The 19,245-nt window shown below is 37.9% G+C and overlaps 1 protein-coding gene across 2 annotated transcripts in view; it reads left to right on the plus strand.

Moving 5' to 3' along the window:
• Positions 1-18,801, plus strand: part of LOC121368100 (cortactin-binding protein 2-like) — a 58,624-nt gene extending 39,823 nt beyond the window's left edge. For both annotated transcript variants that reach the window (XM_041492663.1, XM_041492662.1), the window contains exons 10-22: positions 1,388-1,576; positions 3,117-3,234; positions 4,537-4,821; positions 6,552-6,647; positions 7,465-7,541; positions 8,421-8,507; positions 9,569-9,668; positions 10,982-11,131; positions 11,947-12,022; positions 13,073-13,369; positions 14,557-14,726; positions 15,655-15,847; positions 17,798-18,801. In XM_041492663.1, coding sequence (XP_041348597.1) covers positions 1,388-1,576; positions 3,117-3,234; positions 4,537-4,821; positions 6,552-6,647; positions 7,465-7,541; positions 8,421-8,507; positions 9,569-9,668; positions 10,982-11,131; positions 11,947-12,022; positions 13,073-13,369; positions 14,557-14,726; positions 15,655-15,847; positions 17,798-18,446 — 2,487 coding nt within the window. In that variant the 3' untranslated portion in view covers positions 18,447-18,801. The remainder of the gene's footprint in view (positions 1-1,387; positions 1,577-3,116; positions 3,235-4,536; positions 4,822-6,551; positions 6,648-7,464; positions 7,542-8,420; positions 8,508-9,568; positions 9,669-10,981; positions 11,132-11,946; positions 12,023-13,072; positions 13,370-14,556; positions 14,727-15,654; positions 15,848-17,797) is intronic.
• The last annotated feature ends 444 nt before the right edge of the window (positions 18,802-19,245 follow it).

Below are 19,245 nucleotides of genomic sequence, written 5' to 3' on the forward strand. Positions count from 1 at the left end.
TTCAACATTTGTTCATTCATTCATTAAAATAAATGGATTTTTACACATTCCATGCTTATAACACTTTAGAGACTTAAGGGTTTCTGCAAGAGGGTAAAACAGGTGTGGAGCCATACCCAAAAATATTTGCAGAATTTTTTTTTTTTAAGTTAATCTTTTGACAAAGTTATTTTCTCTTATTACTGTATGATTTTCTTAACCCTACATTTAACCCATTTTCTTTCTGGGGGAGGCCCCCCATACCCCATGTTGACTGGTTGCATTCAATTCCATAGCGTCGTACCCAAAAATATATTTCTGGCAGAAACACTCAGAATGTAGACAAAACTAATGATATGACATGCATACAGTTTGGCATTGTCTTGGTGCATACAATTTGGCATTGTCTTAGAGTCTTGGACACTTTAGAGTCTTGAGTCTAGACTCTTAAAAAGTTTTATAAGCACAGGGACAGAAATTATATTAAGGATGAGTGGGAGACTCCTCTCTCTAAAACAAACCCCCAAAATAAGGCAATGTACATATGATACATACATTGGATCTGTTTTAATGCAAATTATGCCAGTTTTTATATTAAATAGCACTTAAGACTTGTTATAGCATGTAGTTAATTGTATCTCATATTTATATGATAGAAGTCAACGAAAGAGAAAAGATGTTGAATAGGTGCCCATTGAAACAAGTAGTTCAGAAGGTGGCTACTTTAAACTGTGTATACAATTTTAGTTAGAAACGTGTTTATCTTAGCACTCATTCCTGAATGTGAAACAGGTAACCAACACAAGGTCATGTAGAACAGTAATATACAAGAAAATGGTTTCAAATAAATAGTTGCAAAGTACAATTGTAAAGCCTTGATCAGAGGTTGCTGGGAGTGCAAACTCTCCCCGCCCCCAATCCAACTCTTGAAAGTGACTTAAAAACTTGGCATTTAAAGAATGAACTTGCTTCTTTTAGTGAGAGAGATGGGTGCTTCTTGGAAATCGTGGCAATGTTTGGCACAAAGGACAATTATAAAATAAATTGTAGATGTTTATCATTTGAATAAGATTTCAAAATGGGGGTTTGGGGTGTAATTTTATTATATTTTTTTAGAACCCTGGAAATACTACACATCAAGCATCATATATGTTTGAAGGACAGAGAAAGGGGGGCAGGGGGTGCAATAAAAAAATTAAAAATTAAAAGTGACAGGCCTTTATCCTCAGTGTGGACAGGGATACAAGTATACTTTGAAATATGGTAGGTACTCTTTTTTTTTTTTTTTCAGAATTTGCATGCGTTTTCTAGCAAAATCCTTCATCAGGTTCTATATTGGTTACCAGCTTTAAAAAGTTATCTTTGATATTGAATATGTGTGTTTACTTTTTTTTAATCTACGTTTCAGTCAGGTCACACTCCCTTACACTGCAGTGTTCTACGTGGACATGCCAACATCCTAGAACTTCTGTTAAACCACATTTCTCACCACCGGATCGATGACAACGATTATCATGCACATCTCCAGCAAGCCATCGTGTCTGTTGACAAAGATGGCTGGTCCATCGTACACATGGCGGCTTCGTTGGGAAATGAGGTACATACATGTGACAGGCTTATGTTTTATCTTGCAGTCGCACTATATATTGGCAAAATCTGATGACAAGCTCATATTTGTATCGTGAAGTAATCAATAGTTGTGCACATCAATTGTAGCACATGTCACATGTCACACGTTTTCTAAATCTAGCAAGCACATTTGAACTAGTGACATCACATTTGTCGACAGATGAAAAACTAATTACACTTCTGGTCCCTTTACAGGACTTGAAGTGGCCTCATTATACGAAATAGAGGGTTCAGAGACAGGAATTACCTACATGTAGTACAGAGTGCTCAACTGTTTGTTACGTTGCACGCAGTATGCCAGAAATGGGATGTCTAAAAACTTCTTTTGGCAAATGAATTCGGCAGTAGATATTAACAAATAGAGTGTTATGTACAGTAGTGAACCAGTGCATTAAATCATCTTCTTTTTTTTTTTGGTTACATGCCTTTACTTTACAGTTTGTCATGTATACTACTATTGATAACTCCAGGGCCCCTATTTTCCCTATATAGCACACGTCATAGTGATGTCATAGCCTACGATGGTTTTACGATTTCATAGCGCTAAGATAGCTTCGAAAATAGGGGCCCAGGATAATAGTCTTTATGGCACATTCCTTAAATCTGTTGGTAAATGAAACATAAATTTGTCTGTCACTACAACATCTTTGCAAAATTTAAGTATTATCATTATTATGATTTTAAAATTTGTAAAAAGCTAAAAACTTTTAAGCAGCCTTTTATATGATTTATTTTCATCCAGCAAAACCGCTCATTGTCCTGATCAGTAATATAGAACAGTGGGAAACAGCTGAATAATTAACCTTTTTCTCACAACCAGGGCTAGCTCTGGCACTCGCCAAATTCGCCAGTTACGAAATTTCAAAAACAATTTGCAAATTTTATTTGAATTTGGTAAAGTAATTTCATGTAATAATTTATATTTTGTTACAAAATAACTGGGTTTCTGCTATTTTTAAAATTTAATTGATGATTTGGCGAAATTTTCTGCTGACCTAGAGGTAGCCCTGGCAACATGCTTAAGTTGCAGAATAAATGTGGGTTACGGGCTCTAGATATTGGTTATATATTATGTTCGGGTTGAATGGTGTAGGCTTTCTGATAGAAAATAATTTGAAGGTACGCAATAAAAACAGAACAGATCATACGTGCCCCTACAGGGTGGTTATGGGTTTGACATTTGTTTTAATTGGACACCGCATTCCATGTACTTTGACAAATTTTAAATAGCTTTTTTCTAATTATAATCTATCTTTAAAAAGTTTTTTTTAAATGTTTCCATTAATTTCCAAGATTTTAGGGTACATAATTTTACCCTTCGTACCTTCTGGCAAAAAACTTATATTGTCTATTTTCACTGCCATGTCTGGTACTTCATTTTGAAATGAAAAGCAAAATATTTTATTTTTGTTACATTTTACGGGGTTTTTTTTCTCTTTTCTTTTTTTAAATATCATTAAATCTCTGTTGTATGGGGATTTCACTGCAGTTATCATGTTTGTTTTCAGGCATGTTTGAAAATTCTGCTGGAAATGGCCCCTGTGGATCTAGACATTAAAGACAATCTTGGTAGATCTGCGTATGTTGTTGCCTCAAAGAGATGTAGAGACTTCTTGAATGAAATAGGTATGTGACTTTTTGTGTGCTTTTTATGCATTCATACTTGTTAATGTAATTTATGTGACCACGTCTACAAAACAAACGCAGATGTGGCTTGACATTATTATTCACAGAAGAACACAAACAAGCACAGATGTGGTTTGACAATATTCATAAAAAGCTTTGTTTAAAATGACAGCAGCTGGTACATATACAGGCACCGGTTTGTTGGGAGTGCATGAATTAACATTATGCCAGTATGAAAAGTACCTCACCTATTAGGTCTAAAACAAAGGTAAATGAATGAATGATCAGCATAAAAAAAAAAAAAAATTAAAGTTAAAACAGTGTAAAGAGCTGTGCAAAAAGTATGAATATCACAGGTAGGTGTTGAAAATGCTGTCAACATATAAGTATTGGATATATTAAATCATTAGCAAATCATATTTCTGTTAATTGTGTGATTGCTATTTTAATTATATTTTAATTGCACAAAATATTTTCATAAACCTCTGTACATTCTTATTTTTCGTTCCAGCCAATGCGCTGGTATATCAAAGGCTGTGGTATGTGCTACCTTTTCTGTGGGATTGTGCATATAAAAGATCCCTTGCTACTAATGTCAAAATGTAGTGGGTTTCCTCTCTAAGATTATATGTCACAATTACCAAATGTTTGACATCCAATAGCTGATGATTAATAAATCAATGTGCTCTAGTGGTGTCGTTAAACAAAATAAACTTTTAACTTGATATTCCTACTCTCATAATTAGCACATGTTCAAGATTCCAGTTGTCATTTATAACTGAGTTAAATAAGTGGATAAGATATTCTTATAACCAAGTTAACTTCAACTTTGTAAAGTAAAGTTTGTTTTATTTAACGACGCCGCTAGAGCACATTGATTTTTTATCTTATCATCGGCTATTGGACGTCAAACATATGGTCATTCTGACACTGTTTTTAGAGGAAACCCGCTGTCGCCACATAGGCTACTCTTTTTACGACAGGCAGCAAGGGATCTTTTATTTGCGCTTCCCACAGGCAGGATAGCACAAACCATGGCCTTTGTTGAACCAGTTATGGATCACTGGTCGGTGCAAGTGGTTTACACCTACCCATTGAGCCTTGCGGAGCACTCACTCAGGGTTTGGAGTCGGTATCTCGATTAAAAATCCCATGCCTCGACTGGGATCCGAACCCAGTACCTACCAGCCTGTAGACCGATGGCCTGCCACGACGCCACCGAGGCCTTCAACTTTGTAATACATGTACTTGGGTTTTTATAAAACTATTTATCTGTTTTATGATTAACGTTACATATTTCAGGTCACAAAAACAGTCAGCATGTCCAAGTGTGTGTTGAGCTGGATATCCCGTTTGATAAGAACATTGTTCATAAAAGTTACGTTATTGGCACTGTCGAGGTGTCCCAGCAGTTGATGTGGCACCCTCTGGAGGATCGCCTGCAGTGTCTGTTGTGCGATTATTTTGTGGGTCTCGACCATGGACTGAGGACACGAAAAATCTCTCGATTAGAGCCAGAAACACACCACCACGACTTGCACAGCACCTTGGGCTTGACAACCGTCAGTATTAAACAGTTTCAAATCAGTACGTCGATTTTGTATTGCTCATTAATATTAATGATTGTGACGTTTCTATAGGTGACATAGATGTAAAAATGTAGAAAATAAGCAGAAATCAGTTGGTTAATAATTCCCTACAACTGTCTCAAAATAAGAAATGTACTGAGGCCCTTTCAGGTAGTACTAAACCAAATAACTTCTGGCTATGTCAAAGTTTGAGTTGCAGCGAACATTTAATAGAGCAGTTAATGCCACAAGTCCTGTGATTGGTGATGAATGTGAGTGTTTCATCAGGGCAAAAAATGTATGCAATTTTATTTCATCTAGTACCACTGTGTCAAATAACCTTGTCCTTGAAACCTGTATTGGGTACCTGTAAAAAAAAAAAGTACTCGAATGCGGAACTAGGGTAGTCATAGACACAACTGTTATCTCTGAAGTGAGCAGCTTGACCCCCAATTTTTTCTGATTCATTTTAAGGGTGAGGGGTGGTAGTATTTATATCTGTAGTGTATATGTCGATTGATATGCTGCAGGTAGGAGTTTTAGCCACATATGTTACTATTGTCCTCTATGGGATTTGATTTGCTGGTATACACCCTTCAGCAATATGTAATGTAAAAATTTGACACTTGTTAACGCCCAACCCCCTGTAACATCATTTAAGACCAAGATAATTTTCCCATCTACAATTATGTAATACCCTTGTCAACAAGCCTCCCTCTTTTCACTCTCATTGTCACATAATTTGACTGACATTATTGGATTTTATGTTGTATTTTTGTTTTTGTTTCTTTGATAATTAATACAAGATTTACAAAAATTATCTGTAACAAAACAAATCGACTCTGACTGGCTTCGTAGTTTGTAAATAAAAAAACAAGCACCCCTTCCTCCCCTTTCCAATTAAATGTTATACTGCATCCCATGACCGTCCTTCCTCTAGTGTATTACATAGTGGCTAAACAGGTTGTACGATAATGTACAGGCAGAATGTGTTATTTACGGCGGGGAATATGTGTTATGACGTCGGCTTCAGGAGGACTTGTGACGTCAAACGGGATGGCGTCAGTAACTTTTGGGGTTGATGGTTTGGAAAGTAACTAGAAAACATCTCTTCTTACCGGCAGGGCCGTGAATCAATTCATATAAATGTAAGCATTGATTTTATTAAAAAAATAGTACATTGTCCCGGCTTGACTTGAGGAAATTATTATCATTTACAATTTAGGCCTACAGTGGTTTATTTTTATTTCACCGTAGACTACGTTTTTATACTAGTCTACGAGTTACTTTATAATTCTGCTGTAGAGATATTAATCATAACCAATAAATGTAATTTAATTATAAATACTGAGTGTGTTATCCTATTCACTCAGAATTATTGGTAAATTGTGCTGGTGGTGGTGAGAGAAACCCACAACACTACCTGCAGATATTTATAACCTCCCTCATACCCCCCCTAAACCGTCACACAGGTCTTTGTGGGAACATTTCCATTATTTTACTGTTTGGAGTTTTTTCAGTTATCTTTGGGGATTCAATCCTCAGATTCCACTTACTGTTGCTATAGTAGAATGCATATTGGGTGCAGTAGAACTAATATAATCATTGTAGTACATTAAGTGAATTTTGTTCTTACACAAATTCTTCTACATACACCCTGTTTTCAATGTTGTTGTGGTATCCTATTTAAAGTATTGTTTGTTCTGTTGCTACATATTACTTATGTGAAATGTTTATCTCTACTTATAGGTTATTTTGTTTGGAATCCAGGAGCTGTATCGGACAAACTACCTTATGATATCTTGTGCAATAATGATGTCAAGAAAATCAGTATTTTTCTCGAAAGTAAGTAATAGAGGACATCAAAAGGCGGCTTTTCATAGTTTTGAACTATTTGTAATTCCTTGCCTCAGTCATGCAGTATTTTTTGTCCAGAGTAAGATCATTTAAATATTATTACCAATACTAACATACCCTGGTGTAATTCTGCCTGTAGTCATGTGTGTTGTTGCCTGTCCTCTGGTATAAACAAGATCAAAATAGTTACTCCTACTTTTATTTTCATACCGACGCTAAATGTTCCAAACTTTCATTCTAGATCAGGGGTGGGAATTCGCCTCGGATCAGCTGTTTTCCTCTCATGCGTTTCCTCGCATTTTAATCGTCCTTTCCTCCAAAATGTGTCAGATGGCATAGATTTTAAACTAGGAATTTAAGAATTTCCGGGACCCCTCTAGATTTCCTCTTTTTTACAGTTCACCAATTCCCACCCCTGCTAGATAATATTTCAGTACATAAAATAGACAGCAGATGGGCTAAATTTGTACAAATTAAGTCACTATTCAAGGAAATATATTGTCATGATTGTGATATGAATTTCCATTGGTCAGAGGCCTTATCGATGGCAGTTGTTTGCTGTGAATAGTAATTATTACTGTCAGTTGAAAGTATAATTTTTGTTTTTGTGTTTATTTGTTGCAAAAGTTACTGGTTTAAATTTGTCAAAGGCAGGCTGTAAATTGCCATAGATAAGCATTTGTGCCTCTAGCAAAAACCTTTCAAAATTGCTGTAGGTCACAAATTCTTTAGTTGGGGCCCTGCATACCATACAGTGTTATAACAAACTGCAACTGATTTCGTAAATGTCTTACCATTGTTTCAGATTCGACTAATGGTTGTGAGACTCTGGCGTTTGACATGCTATATCCAGTACAAACCTTACAGAATTACCTCAGACTGGTAAGTCCAGGCAGAATTGTACCACTGACTGATGAAATGAATTAACAGTTGGGGACAGAAATGTTTTATTTAACTACGCACTCAACACATTTTATTTACAGTTATATGGCGTCAGACAAATGGTTATGGAGACACAGTTATTGAGAGAGGAAGCCTGCTGTCGCCACTTCATGGGCTACTCTTTTTGATTAGCAGCAAGGGATCTTTTATATGCACCATCCCACAGACAGGATAGTACATACCACAGCCTTTGTTACACCAGTTGTGGAGCACTGGCTTGAACGAGAAATAGACCAATGTGTCCACCGACGGGAATCGATCCTAGATCGACCATGCATCAAGCGAATGCTTTAACACTGGGCTACATCCCACCCCCTAACAGTTGGGGATAATGTGTGGGTGTGGTGTGGTGTTGTGTAGTGTGTGTGTGTTCAGGCACGCCCCCTGCATGTGTACATTTGTTAGTTGGAAGTCCTTGTTTATTTCTAGTTTTTTAAATCTACAATTTTCAGAATATTATTGTTAGTTCACCATTTAGAATAGATCAGCCGCATTATTTTACTTCCCATGACAAGCTAATTTGTGATAGAATTTAAATGTAGTCTTAAGAATGTATTAACTTGCCCTCAGTGACAGAAAGATGAGACGCTTTCTCTACCAGTCTCTATGACAGTTAATTACAAAACATGGCAGCACACCTGTTTGTTATATGAAGGCAGTGGATGGTGAAATCACAATCAGTTATTAAAACAGCAGTTGTGTTTGTATTTTGCATTGTTAAAGTCATGTTATAAGTTGGGTGGCTGATACTTCAGTTTTAAAAGTATTTTTAACAGGTAGTCATCAATTTAGTTGAATGTGTTATGTGTTGTTTTGCAGCTGGAACAGTACAAAAGTGTTGTGTTTTATGGTCCAGTTGGAAGTGGAAAGTCGTACCTCACAGAGACGTTAGCCCATTGTATTGCAGTGAGTTTTATTTGATCGGTTCATCCTTTAATACTAGTTGTGCGTTTAATATCAATACGCAACATCTAAGAAAACTTTCATTAACAATGTTAATAATGTAGTAAAGTTAATAATTCAATAAATATATTGAACAGCAAAAGAAATGCAAACATTAGTTTTATTATTATTCAGTTTCATTCCCGTAGTTGTATTTAAAATTATCAATACCTTGTGAATATTTCAGGCCTACAATGTATATTGACAGTCTATTTACTAAATTAATTTTATAATTTAAAAAAATATATACAGTGAAACCCCTCTAAACCTAGGCCTCAGATTACAGTTATCTTCCCATTTGGTTGTCCAAAATCCGGAAATTTGTCCACGCAAGTAGTCTGCTGTTTGACTGTGATTATTTAATGGCAGACAACTATGAAGTGGCAACTATTTGACTGAAGTGACAGGGGAGAGCATGTAGTTTGTAAACGTGTTGCTTGTTGCATTGAAGACTTGTTTGTGGTAATTCTGGCCCATGCAAAAGTAGTGCTTTTTGTGTAAAATGGGTTACTCTGGCCTGGTTTAGAGGATGTGTTTGTTTATAGCAATATGCTGGGAGAAAGAGCTGGACAACAGGAGTTGTCCTTTTTAGGGTATGTGTTCCCCATGCAGGCAAAGGTACATACAAAACGTCACGGGCCTGCTGATATTAATAAAAATGTTATAGCCACTAAGGCTATATAGAAACATAGCGGAATTAATTGTGGTCTGAGGCCACCTGACACCCTCGGGACCAAGTAAAATGTCCGGTTTCAAGAGGTATCTGTTTTAGAGAGGTTAATTTCTGTACTGATTTTTAAAATAGGACCATGAAAAATCTTAATTTTGGGGGGAATTCTGGTTTACAGAGGATTTCGTTTTGAGAGGTTTCACTATATATTAAAATATTTGCATTTCTTTAGTTTTTTTTAGTATATCTGAACCAATATCACTGAACTTATGTTCCTTTCCTTTCCTTCACTTATCCATTTTCTGCAATAAGGTGAACATATTCTGAGTCAATTTATCTTCACTTTGTTTATCAGAATAAAGAAAGATGTGCCAACAGGGAGCCTATTATTTACAGAGTTCCCCTCAACTGTGGTTTTACAAATGCTGATCTTCTAGAGTTTCTCAAACAGAAAGGTATGGTTATAAAATATTATGTAATTGCTCAAAATACAAAAAGATTCTTGTTGGAAATTGTGATGTTTTTATAGTGTATACTCAAACAAGTTTCTTTTGAAGGTATTTGAAAAATATTTAAACAGTTTTACTTGGTCATTTCATTTGTATCACCCTGTCAATAACAGTGCGGTACTACCTGTGTTTTTAATACATAAGTGTCAGACAGCTGGCTACTCCACACAAGTCAGCTTGTATTTCATGGCAGGGGCGGGATATAGCCCAGTGGAAAAGCGCTCCCTTGATGCACGGTCGGTTTAGGATTGATCACTGTCGGTGTGCCCATTGGGCTATTTCTCGTTCCAGCCAGTGCTCCACAGCTGGTGTAACAAAGGCCGTGGTATGTACTATCCTGTCTGTGGGATGGTACATATAAAAGATTCCTTGCTGCTAATCGAAGAGTAGCTCATGAAGTGGCGACATTACGTTTCCTCTCTGTCTATCTGTGTGGTCCTTAACCCATATAACAGTAAATAAAATGTGTTGAGTGCATCATTAAATAAAACATTTCCTTCCTTCATTAATGGCTTCGGAGAATAGTACAGTATTCTCAGTACAGAAGGATGCATTATATAGAGGTAATAAATTGAGATTATTAAACGAGCTTGTGTGTTGTACTGATTTTACAAAACATGTGTTAGGATTATTGTATTACCAGAACAAGAGTGAGGGTAATATATGATGTTTCATAAAATCAGTACAATTCACACGCGAGTGTAAGAATTTCTTTATTATCCATGTTATTATTTTTTTATGAATAACAAGGACTGTCAAAACATTTCAGAACTAAAGTCTACAAGGAGATGACAAAATGACGTCATTTTCAGAAATGATGTCGTTTTGGTAATGTCATGGCGTCGCTTCCTAAAATTTACGTCATTGGTTGGTCATGTGTTTACCTGTTGTTACACGTGTGCTTCATATGATTATTATATGGTTATGTTGAACCATGTTGATAATAAAACAAATTAGAAAACATTTGTTTTGCTGGTATAATCTGTGAACCCGACACCAGGTTAATGAAGATCGGCTGTATTTTTTTTATTGGAACAAGTATTCAAGTGATGGTGCTATGTCCGAAACCTTAGTGGTATAGGGGCATGTGAAAATACTCTCTCGAGTGATGTAGCAGAATAGTTGGTAATTATAGCTAGTAATATGTAAAAATTCACGAACAAATTAAGCCTGACAGAATTTCTGATAGTTAAATACTATCTATTTTATAGTGTATTGGTATTGTGTGTAATACTTTGTTGTTTTTGTTACAAACACAGGGTGTATGGTTCATGTGCGGGACAGTGTACACAACAAGTCGCCCATTGTAATCTTAGATGACCTTGAAAAAGTGAACATTACGCAGCTGTTTGGTGACCTTTTGGATCCTATAGAATACAGAGGGAAAACGTACAGCTTCCGAATAAAAGGTAATAACTTGTTTAATAAGCTGAGTACATGTTTTTAGTGTGTCATTGTTAGTTCAGAGATAGTATTTTACTACTGTCTGTGTGTCTGTCTATCTGTCTGTCTGTCTGTCTGTCTGTCCCATGTATATTTTCCAGATGGGTTTTTTCTTCTTAATGTCAGAAGATATTGAGCTGGAAATATTTTATATAGCTTTATAACGTACTGTTACAGATCAAGTTAGACTTCATGGTGATTTACCACAACTGGCCATATACCATGGTATGTGCTTTCCTGTGTGTGGGAAAGTGTATATAAAAGATCCCTTGCTACTAATGGAAAAATGTAGCAGGTTTCCTTTGATGACTATGTGTCAGAATTACCAAATGTTTGACATAATAGCCGATGATTAATAATCAGTGTGCTCTAGTGGTGTCGTTAAACAAAACAAACGAACCTTTTCATGGTGATTTACCCATTTTGACAGAGTTATAGCCCTTGAACTTAGAAGATACGAAAATGTGTTTTCCAGACGGTTTTTTTTGGCAATGCCTCAAGATATTGAGTTTAATTTTGTATATAGTATATAATGTTCTGTTACAGATCAAATTTGACTTTCATGGAGTTATGGCCCTTGAACTTACAAAATAAGAAAAATGTGTTGGGGCCAGTAGGGGACATGCATTGCTTTAGCAGTATTCAAAATGCTTGATATTATTGGTCAGTGTATAAATCATAGGTGAAGATTAAAGTAATAGCCATGTTTGTAATATGGGAAGTACTGTTCTTATTTCGATGAGAAACATTTTAAAAGACATTTTGTTTATTATTGTTTCAGGCGAAGTGGATTCGGGTCAGGAGAACTACTACTTCCTTGACAACTTCTACCTCTTGGCAACCATGAACCGAGCAAGGTGATTTATTCATTGTGGCTCTTTTTTCTTTTTTATCATGTGAACTATTTTCTGAAGAACATTTTGTTTAAAGCCGCTGTTGGGTATCACACAAATGTTTGGAGGGGTTTGCGAGTGCGAGTGCGAATAATTTTAACATGCTCATATACCACTAGAGTTTCGAGCATGTCCGTCCCGGGGCCTGTCTCTGGATAGCCAGTGACTTGCTCCGGGACAGAACAAAATTAAGGGGACAATTTAGAAATTTACATCCAAAAATTAAATAGTGGGCCTTTAAAATTTTGATGCGCATTAATATAATTAATAAAGAAAATTCTACTCATTAAATTTGGTCACTAGATTAGATTGGGCAGTCAAAATGAAATTAGATAGATAACCCGCCTGATTTGGGAGGGGGGGGGGGGGGGGGAAAATGGAAAGAATTTTGAAAATAGCAATTAGTAAAAGAAATTAGTAGGATTAAAATTAGAAAGAAAAAAGTTACAAGCCAAAAATAAAAAGAATTGACTGCTCGGTCGAATATTTATATAATTTGGAGCATTTTGGAAGGACAGTCCAAAAATAAATAAGAGAAAGAAGAGAGGATCGGACTATTTAATAAATTCAAAACAAAAGAAGTAATTTCGACATGAATTTTTGAACAAAGGTCTAAAGTTTTTAAAGTCCTATCTATACGTCCACGTGAGTGGCCTCGTTAAGGCCGTTGGAGTCGTAACAGGGTACTGACTAACGTACCGTAGTCAGGGCCGCAGACTGCTCGGATCATCTTATGTAGATTCCGGTTGTCCAACTTGTTCGAAAGTATGGCCTGTCTATAGGTCTGCTTCCTCCGGTGCGTCACGACTACGGTGTGGTGAGTACCGAACATCTTGCTGTGAAGTTCGTACTCGCTGCCGTCCTCCAGGGGTCTCCAGTCCGCGTTGAGGTAACTGCCACGGAGCTTGGTCGGGTCTGTCGTGTCCCCCTGCATGTACTGATGGAGGTGGTTTGCACATATTTTAAGTTCTTAGAAGCCTGAAGTCACTCTGAATTCCTTCTTCGTTTATCTAGATCAACTGGCCTGGATCTTCACATTCAGCAGCGGTTGCGCTGGGTTCACTTCCGCCTGGATACCGAGCCATTCAGCAATCTGTTGGCGCGCCACCTCCAGCGACAGCTCTGTCACTTGTACGGCGGCCGGCTTCCCACCACCGACGACCCCATCTTCAAGTGTGTCGAGTGGATCATTTGTGTGTGGCAGAGACTCAACGACAGTCTCATCAAACTCGGCCTGCCTGATGTCGCCTTTGGGCCATGCTTGTTCTTCAGTTGTCCTTTGGAGAGAAGGGATCCTCAGGAAATCCTCAAGTATGTTCTTTTTTTTTTTTTTTTTTTTTTTTTTATTATTTTTTTTTTTTTTTGAAAGGCATAATCAACCATTACCGGCCTCATTGGCATCGTGGTTAAGTCATCAGACATAAGGCTGGTAGGTACAGGGTTCGCAGCCCGGTTCCGGCTCCCACCTAGAGTGAATTTTAATGACTCGGTGGGTAGGTGTAAGGCCACTACACCCTCTTCTCTCTCACTAGCCACTAACAATTAATAACTAACCCACTGTCCTGGACAGATAGCTGAGATGTTTGCCCGGGACAGCGTGCTTGAACCTTAATTGGATATAAGCACGAAAATAAGCTGAAATGAAAATTAATCAACCATTCATTCACAATTATCAATATTTTCATAAGCATACAAACGGAACATTGGAAGTGGTGTTAATGTTGATTTTACAAGTGTGGGTAGGGAGATAACGACTACACTTGTAAAAAAAAAATAACAGTTGCGAATGCCTCTTCTCTTCCCCCCCCCCCCCCCCCCCACCCCACCACACACACACACACCCCACCCACCTCGCCAGTAATGTAAAATGTGTATTCTTTTAAAGGTTAAATCTTCATGAGTACTAACTTCAGTAGTGGGTCTTTACCAACAATCATATTTACCGTAAATTAAGGATACCCAATACCTGTTACTATAACATTTTGGTTTTAGAGTTTGTGATACTTACCTGATAGTGTGGAATAACTTGTTTCTTTTCAACTGAGCGTTATTTAAAGCCAATCAGTCGGTTGTTGGGGTGTTCAGGCCAGTCCACTTATATATGTGAAAAGTGCAATAGGTCAGAATAAGTATTCAATAAAAGATCAAATGATCTCATATTTCATTATGGGAGTGGGATTTCGCACAGTCAGTTGAGTGCTCTCTTGAGGTGCATGCATCATAGGATCAAGCTACATCGGTGGATCCATTCAACTGGTTGGGTTTTTTCTCGTTCCAACCAGTACATCACATCTTGTCAAAGGCCGTGGTATGTGCTTTTCTGTCTGTGACGAAAGTGCAGATAAAAGATCCTTTGCTGCATTAGAAAAAATTTACCAGGTTTCCTCTTGATGACTACGTGTTAGAATTACCAAATGTTTGACATCCAATAGTCAATGATTAATTAATCAATGTGCTCTAGTGGTGTCGTTAAACAAAATAAACTTCTAACGTTTCAGATGGATGAAGGATCTATGGAATAACGTGATAGCGCCGCAGGTTTGTAATGCCGTCAAGCGTGGAACAGGTTCAGACCCGGCCACCGATGGACAGAAGAAGGTGGCCAATACAGCCCTGTACGTACTGATGCAGCGGTCAGTGGTGCTCGGCTGCTCACTCACAGGGAAAGGTCAGTAGTCTGGTTGAATTTTTTTCTTTTAACTTGTTTCTCATGGTTATGTCATTTCAAGTGCTGCGTCATGGGCACACACCTCCACTATCTGGACTGTCCGTCCAGGACAGCAAGTTAATGGTCAGTGGTAGCTTGCCGGACCCTCAGGTTATAAAATTTGGTGTCCCTCGGTAAAAAGGGGTGGGCCGTAGCCCAGTGGTAAAGTGTTCACTTGATGCGCAGTCGGTCTAGGATCGATCCACGTCGATGGACCCCATTGGGCTATTTCTCATTCCAGCCAGTGCTACACAACTCTCACAATATCTGATATCTGTGTGGTCGTTAACCATATGTCTGACGCCATATAACCGTAAATAAAATACTTCCTACCGTCCCTCGGGGGGGCGTAACGTAGCTCAGTGGTACAGCGCTCATTGGATGCGCGGTCGGTCTGGGATCGATCCCCGTTGATGGGCCCATTGGGTTATTTCTCGTTCCAGCCAGTGCACTACGACTGGTATATTAAAGGCTGTGGTATGTGTTATCCTGTCTGTGGTATGGTGCATATAAAAGATCTCTTGCTGCTAATGAAAAAGAGTAGCCCATAAAGTGGCGACAGCGGGTTTCCTCTCTCAATATCTGTGTGGTCCTTAACCATATGTCCAATGCTGTATAACCATAAATAAAATGTGTTGAGTGCGTCGTTAAATAAAACTTTTCCTTCTTCTTCCTTCCCCCATTAAAAATTAGTCACCTTGTAATTTCTTAAATGGTGACTTCCAATATCTTTTTGGTGCTGGGGTGTCATTAAACATTCATTCACTCCTTCATTCCAGTAGCGGATGATTAATAAATCAATGTGCACTAGTGAATTGAGTCAAACAAAACAAACTTTTTAACTATAATTAAGAGACTACATTTGTGGATTTATTTATTTCTTTTTCAGAAAAAGATTTGTACTTGTCAGGCTTCAGTGGCAGTAATGAACTTGACATTCCTCTGAGATCGGAGAAGTGTTCTTCCCTGGGGGTACATCTCGGTGGCAACAAAGAGGCAGGGTCCGACAAAAGTACAAAGGAGAGACAGCCTCGTGTGGAAGTGCTGATCAGTGATGGGCGACACAAGCACAAACACAGATGGTAGTAGTCTTTATTTACATGCCTTTATTACACAAATGGTACAGTTAAACTATATACAGGGGCAACTTCATATTATTTGTCCCATCAAGAACACTGTTTATTAAAAATAGTTTTTAAAAATAAAACAATGATTGAAACGTGTAATTTAGTAATTATTTTTAGGCCAAGAGTTGGATATATATATATATATATATATATATATATATATATATATATATATATATATATACAGCTTTTGGTCTCGATAATCTTCTAACATTTTACTGTACTGGACAGGACAAAAAAAAATATCCTTATTTGAAATGGCCCACAGGGGTGTTTAGTCTGTCTTCGTGATTTTAAGGGGCGGGACGTAGCCCCGTGGTAAAGCGTTCGCTCGATGTGCGGTCAGTCTGGGATCGATTCCCGTCGGTGACCCTATTGGGCTATTTCTCATTGACGCTAGTGCACCAGGACTAGTATATCAAAGGCCGTGGTATGTACTACCCTGTCTGTGGGAATGGTGCATATAAAGTGTTGAGTGCGTCGTTAAATAAAACATTTCTTTCTTTCTTTGGTGCATATAAAAGAACCCTTGCTGCTAATCGAAAAGAGTAGCCCATGAAGTGGCGACAGCAGGTTTCCTCTCTGAATATCTGTGTGGTCCTTAACCATATATCTGATGCCATATAACTAAATAAAATGTGTTGAGTGCGTCGTTAAATAAAACATTTCTTTCTTCTTTTTTTTTCTTTCTTTCATGATTTTAAATTCACAACGCCTCAAGATATATAGCTTTATCATCCATTAAAGGCTTTTGTAGGAGATATCACTTCTTATAATCTACCGGCCTTGGTGGCGTCGTGGTTAGGCTATCGGTCTACAGGTTGGTAGGTACTGGGTTTGGATCACAGTTGAGGCATGGGATTTTTAATCCAGATACCAACTCCAAACCCTGAGTGAGTGCTCCACAAGGCTCAATGGGTAGGTGTAAACCAATTGCACTGACCAGTGATCCATAACTGGTTCAACAAAGGCCATGGTTTGTGCTATCCTGCCTGTGGGAAGTGCAAATAAAAGATCCCTTGCTGCTAATAGGAAAGAGTAGCCCATGTAGTGGCAACAGCGGGTTTCCTCTCAAAATCTGTGTGGTCCTTAACCATATGTCTGACTCCATATAACCGTAAATAAACTGTGTTGAGTGCGTCGTTAAATAAAACATTTCTTTCTTTCTTTCTTTCTTTTCTTATAATCTTGATTGGTCAAATTTTAATCACAAGACAATATTTTGTTACGTCACTGTGTTTGTTTCAGCGCTAAACCTACCATTAGTGACGTCACGCCAATGCCGTTCTGCTAGTTAACGAGTCTACCACTGCCAAATATAATGACATTCAACCCACATTACTGACATTGTTTACAACTGTCGCAAATGAAAAGAATGATAATGGATGATAAAAAGAATACCCCACTCGTGTCGTGTGATATCATAATTTATCAGCACTCTGTGATAAAAGTATAAAAATCCTTGGCAAGCTTCGGTTTTCATAATTTTATCAACTCGTGCTGATAAATTATGATATCACAAGACACTCGGGGAGTAGTCTCTATTTATCATGTACTGATCAAGTTTGACTTTAATGGCGATTTACTAAAAACAATTCACAGAGTTATGGCCCTTGAAGTTAAGAGATACGAACATTTGTTGGGTTCGGTAGGTGACATGTATTGCTTTACCAGTTGCATCGGAATGCTTGTGTGTTATGATAAAGTTCATGTTACTGTGCATATTTTCATGGATTAATTTGGTGCAATTTCGTGTTCTGTACCATTTGATGTCGATAACAGCACACACTCTAGTAATCTTGAATTGTTCACATATTTGTTTTATTGTATGTTTATATTCACTTAAATTCATGGTTGACTGGGTTTTATGTGCTTTAATATTTTCACATTTTATTTTTTTCTCAGGCTGGATCAGCATTTCAGCAATGGATTAAGCAACAGTAAGCGCCGCAGTTTATCGGACTCCTCTGTAGATAGAACAGCACATTTGGAAAAATTTGAGCAACAGCAACAGCAACAGCAACAACAACAACAGCTACAGTTACAGCAACAGCAACAACAGTTGCAGCAGCATCAGAAACAACAGAAAGATGGCGAAGTCCCAGCATCTCAGCCGAAGATGCGTAAATTGGAAATCCGTTCTCCAGTTCTGTTGCCTCTGTCATCATCCACGAGAACGTCTCAGTTCGATCACCACTCGTCAGCCAAGCGGACGCCCAATTCACTCTCACACCAGCATCACAGCTCTTCTTTCGGATCCAAGAAATCGCGCTCGTCAGAAAACATTTCCGCAGACAGTTACCACTATGCTTCATCGCACAGGAGAGCTTCTAACCCTTTCTCTTTTTCTCTGACAATGCCGACGCCGAGTCTGAACTCATTCATGTTTCCTGGAGCTGATTCCCCTGGGTCAGCCAGCCTGACTGGTGGATCGAGTCCCAATTTGAACTCTCACTACTTCTCTATGTCGTATGCTCGTCGGAGGTCCGATCTTGAAAACCACGACATCATATCTTCCAGATATTTGGACAATAAAGATGTCGTCAGCAGTTGACACAGATATGGTTGTTAGATGTCGGTGTTCAGCACCTTCTATGTTTTTGCCATCAGTTCTGGTTATAATGTGTACTTTAGTTAGATGTGGATGTTATACTGGGGTTTATAATGTTTTCATCCAAAAGTATTGGACCAGTTCGAATCAAGAAAATAATAATGGAAAACAATGATGTTAGATTGTATTCCTGGGGAAAAAACTGTCTGTCTTTCTGCATTTCTCTTCTCTTGCATCTGGGTGGGACGTAGCCCAGTGGTAAAGCGTCCGCTTGATGCGCGATCGGTCTGGGATCGATACCTGCCAGTGGGCCCATTGGGCTATTTCTCATTCCAGCCAGTGCACCACGACTGGTATATCAAAGGCTGTGGTATGTACTATCCTGTCTGTGGGATGGTGCATATTAAAAAAACCTTGTAACTAATAAAAATATGTAGCAGGTTTCCTTTCTAAGACTACATGTCAAAATTACCAAATGTTTGACATCCAATATCCGATGATTAATAAATCAGTGTACTCTAGTGGTGTCGTTAAACAATAAAACTTTAACTTTCTCTTGCATCTACTCCTGCCACCTCTCTTAGAAAGACTTTTAAATACTGAAAATGTGTGTCAAGCACATCCTGTAATTACCCTTTGTGATATTTTTTATAACTGGTGTCCCATTATTTATATACATTGTTGCTACTTAATCAACTTGTATTTACAAAAGTTGTCCAGTATCAATTTTGTTTATTGCTATCTCCAGGACTTGAACTTGAGAATTTGTCTCTCGTGGCAATTTTGTAAAGAATTGTCATGG

The sequence above is a fragment of the Gigantopelta aegis genome, chromosome 3, assembly GCF_016097555.1.
Source record: "Gigantopelta aegis isolate Gae_Host chromosome 3, Gae_host_genome, whole genome shotgun sequence".
NCBI classification, from domain to species: Eukaryota; Metazoa; Mollusca; class Gastropoda; order Neomphalida; family Peltospiridae; genus Gigantopelta; species Gigantopelta aegis.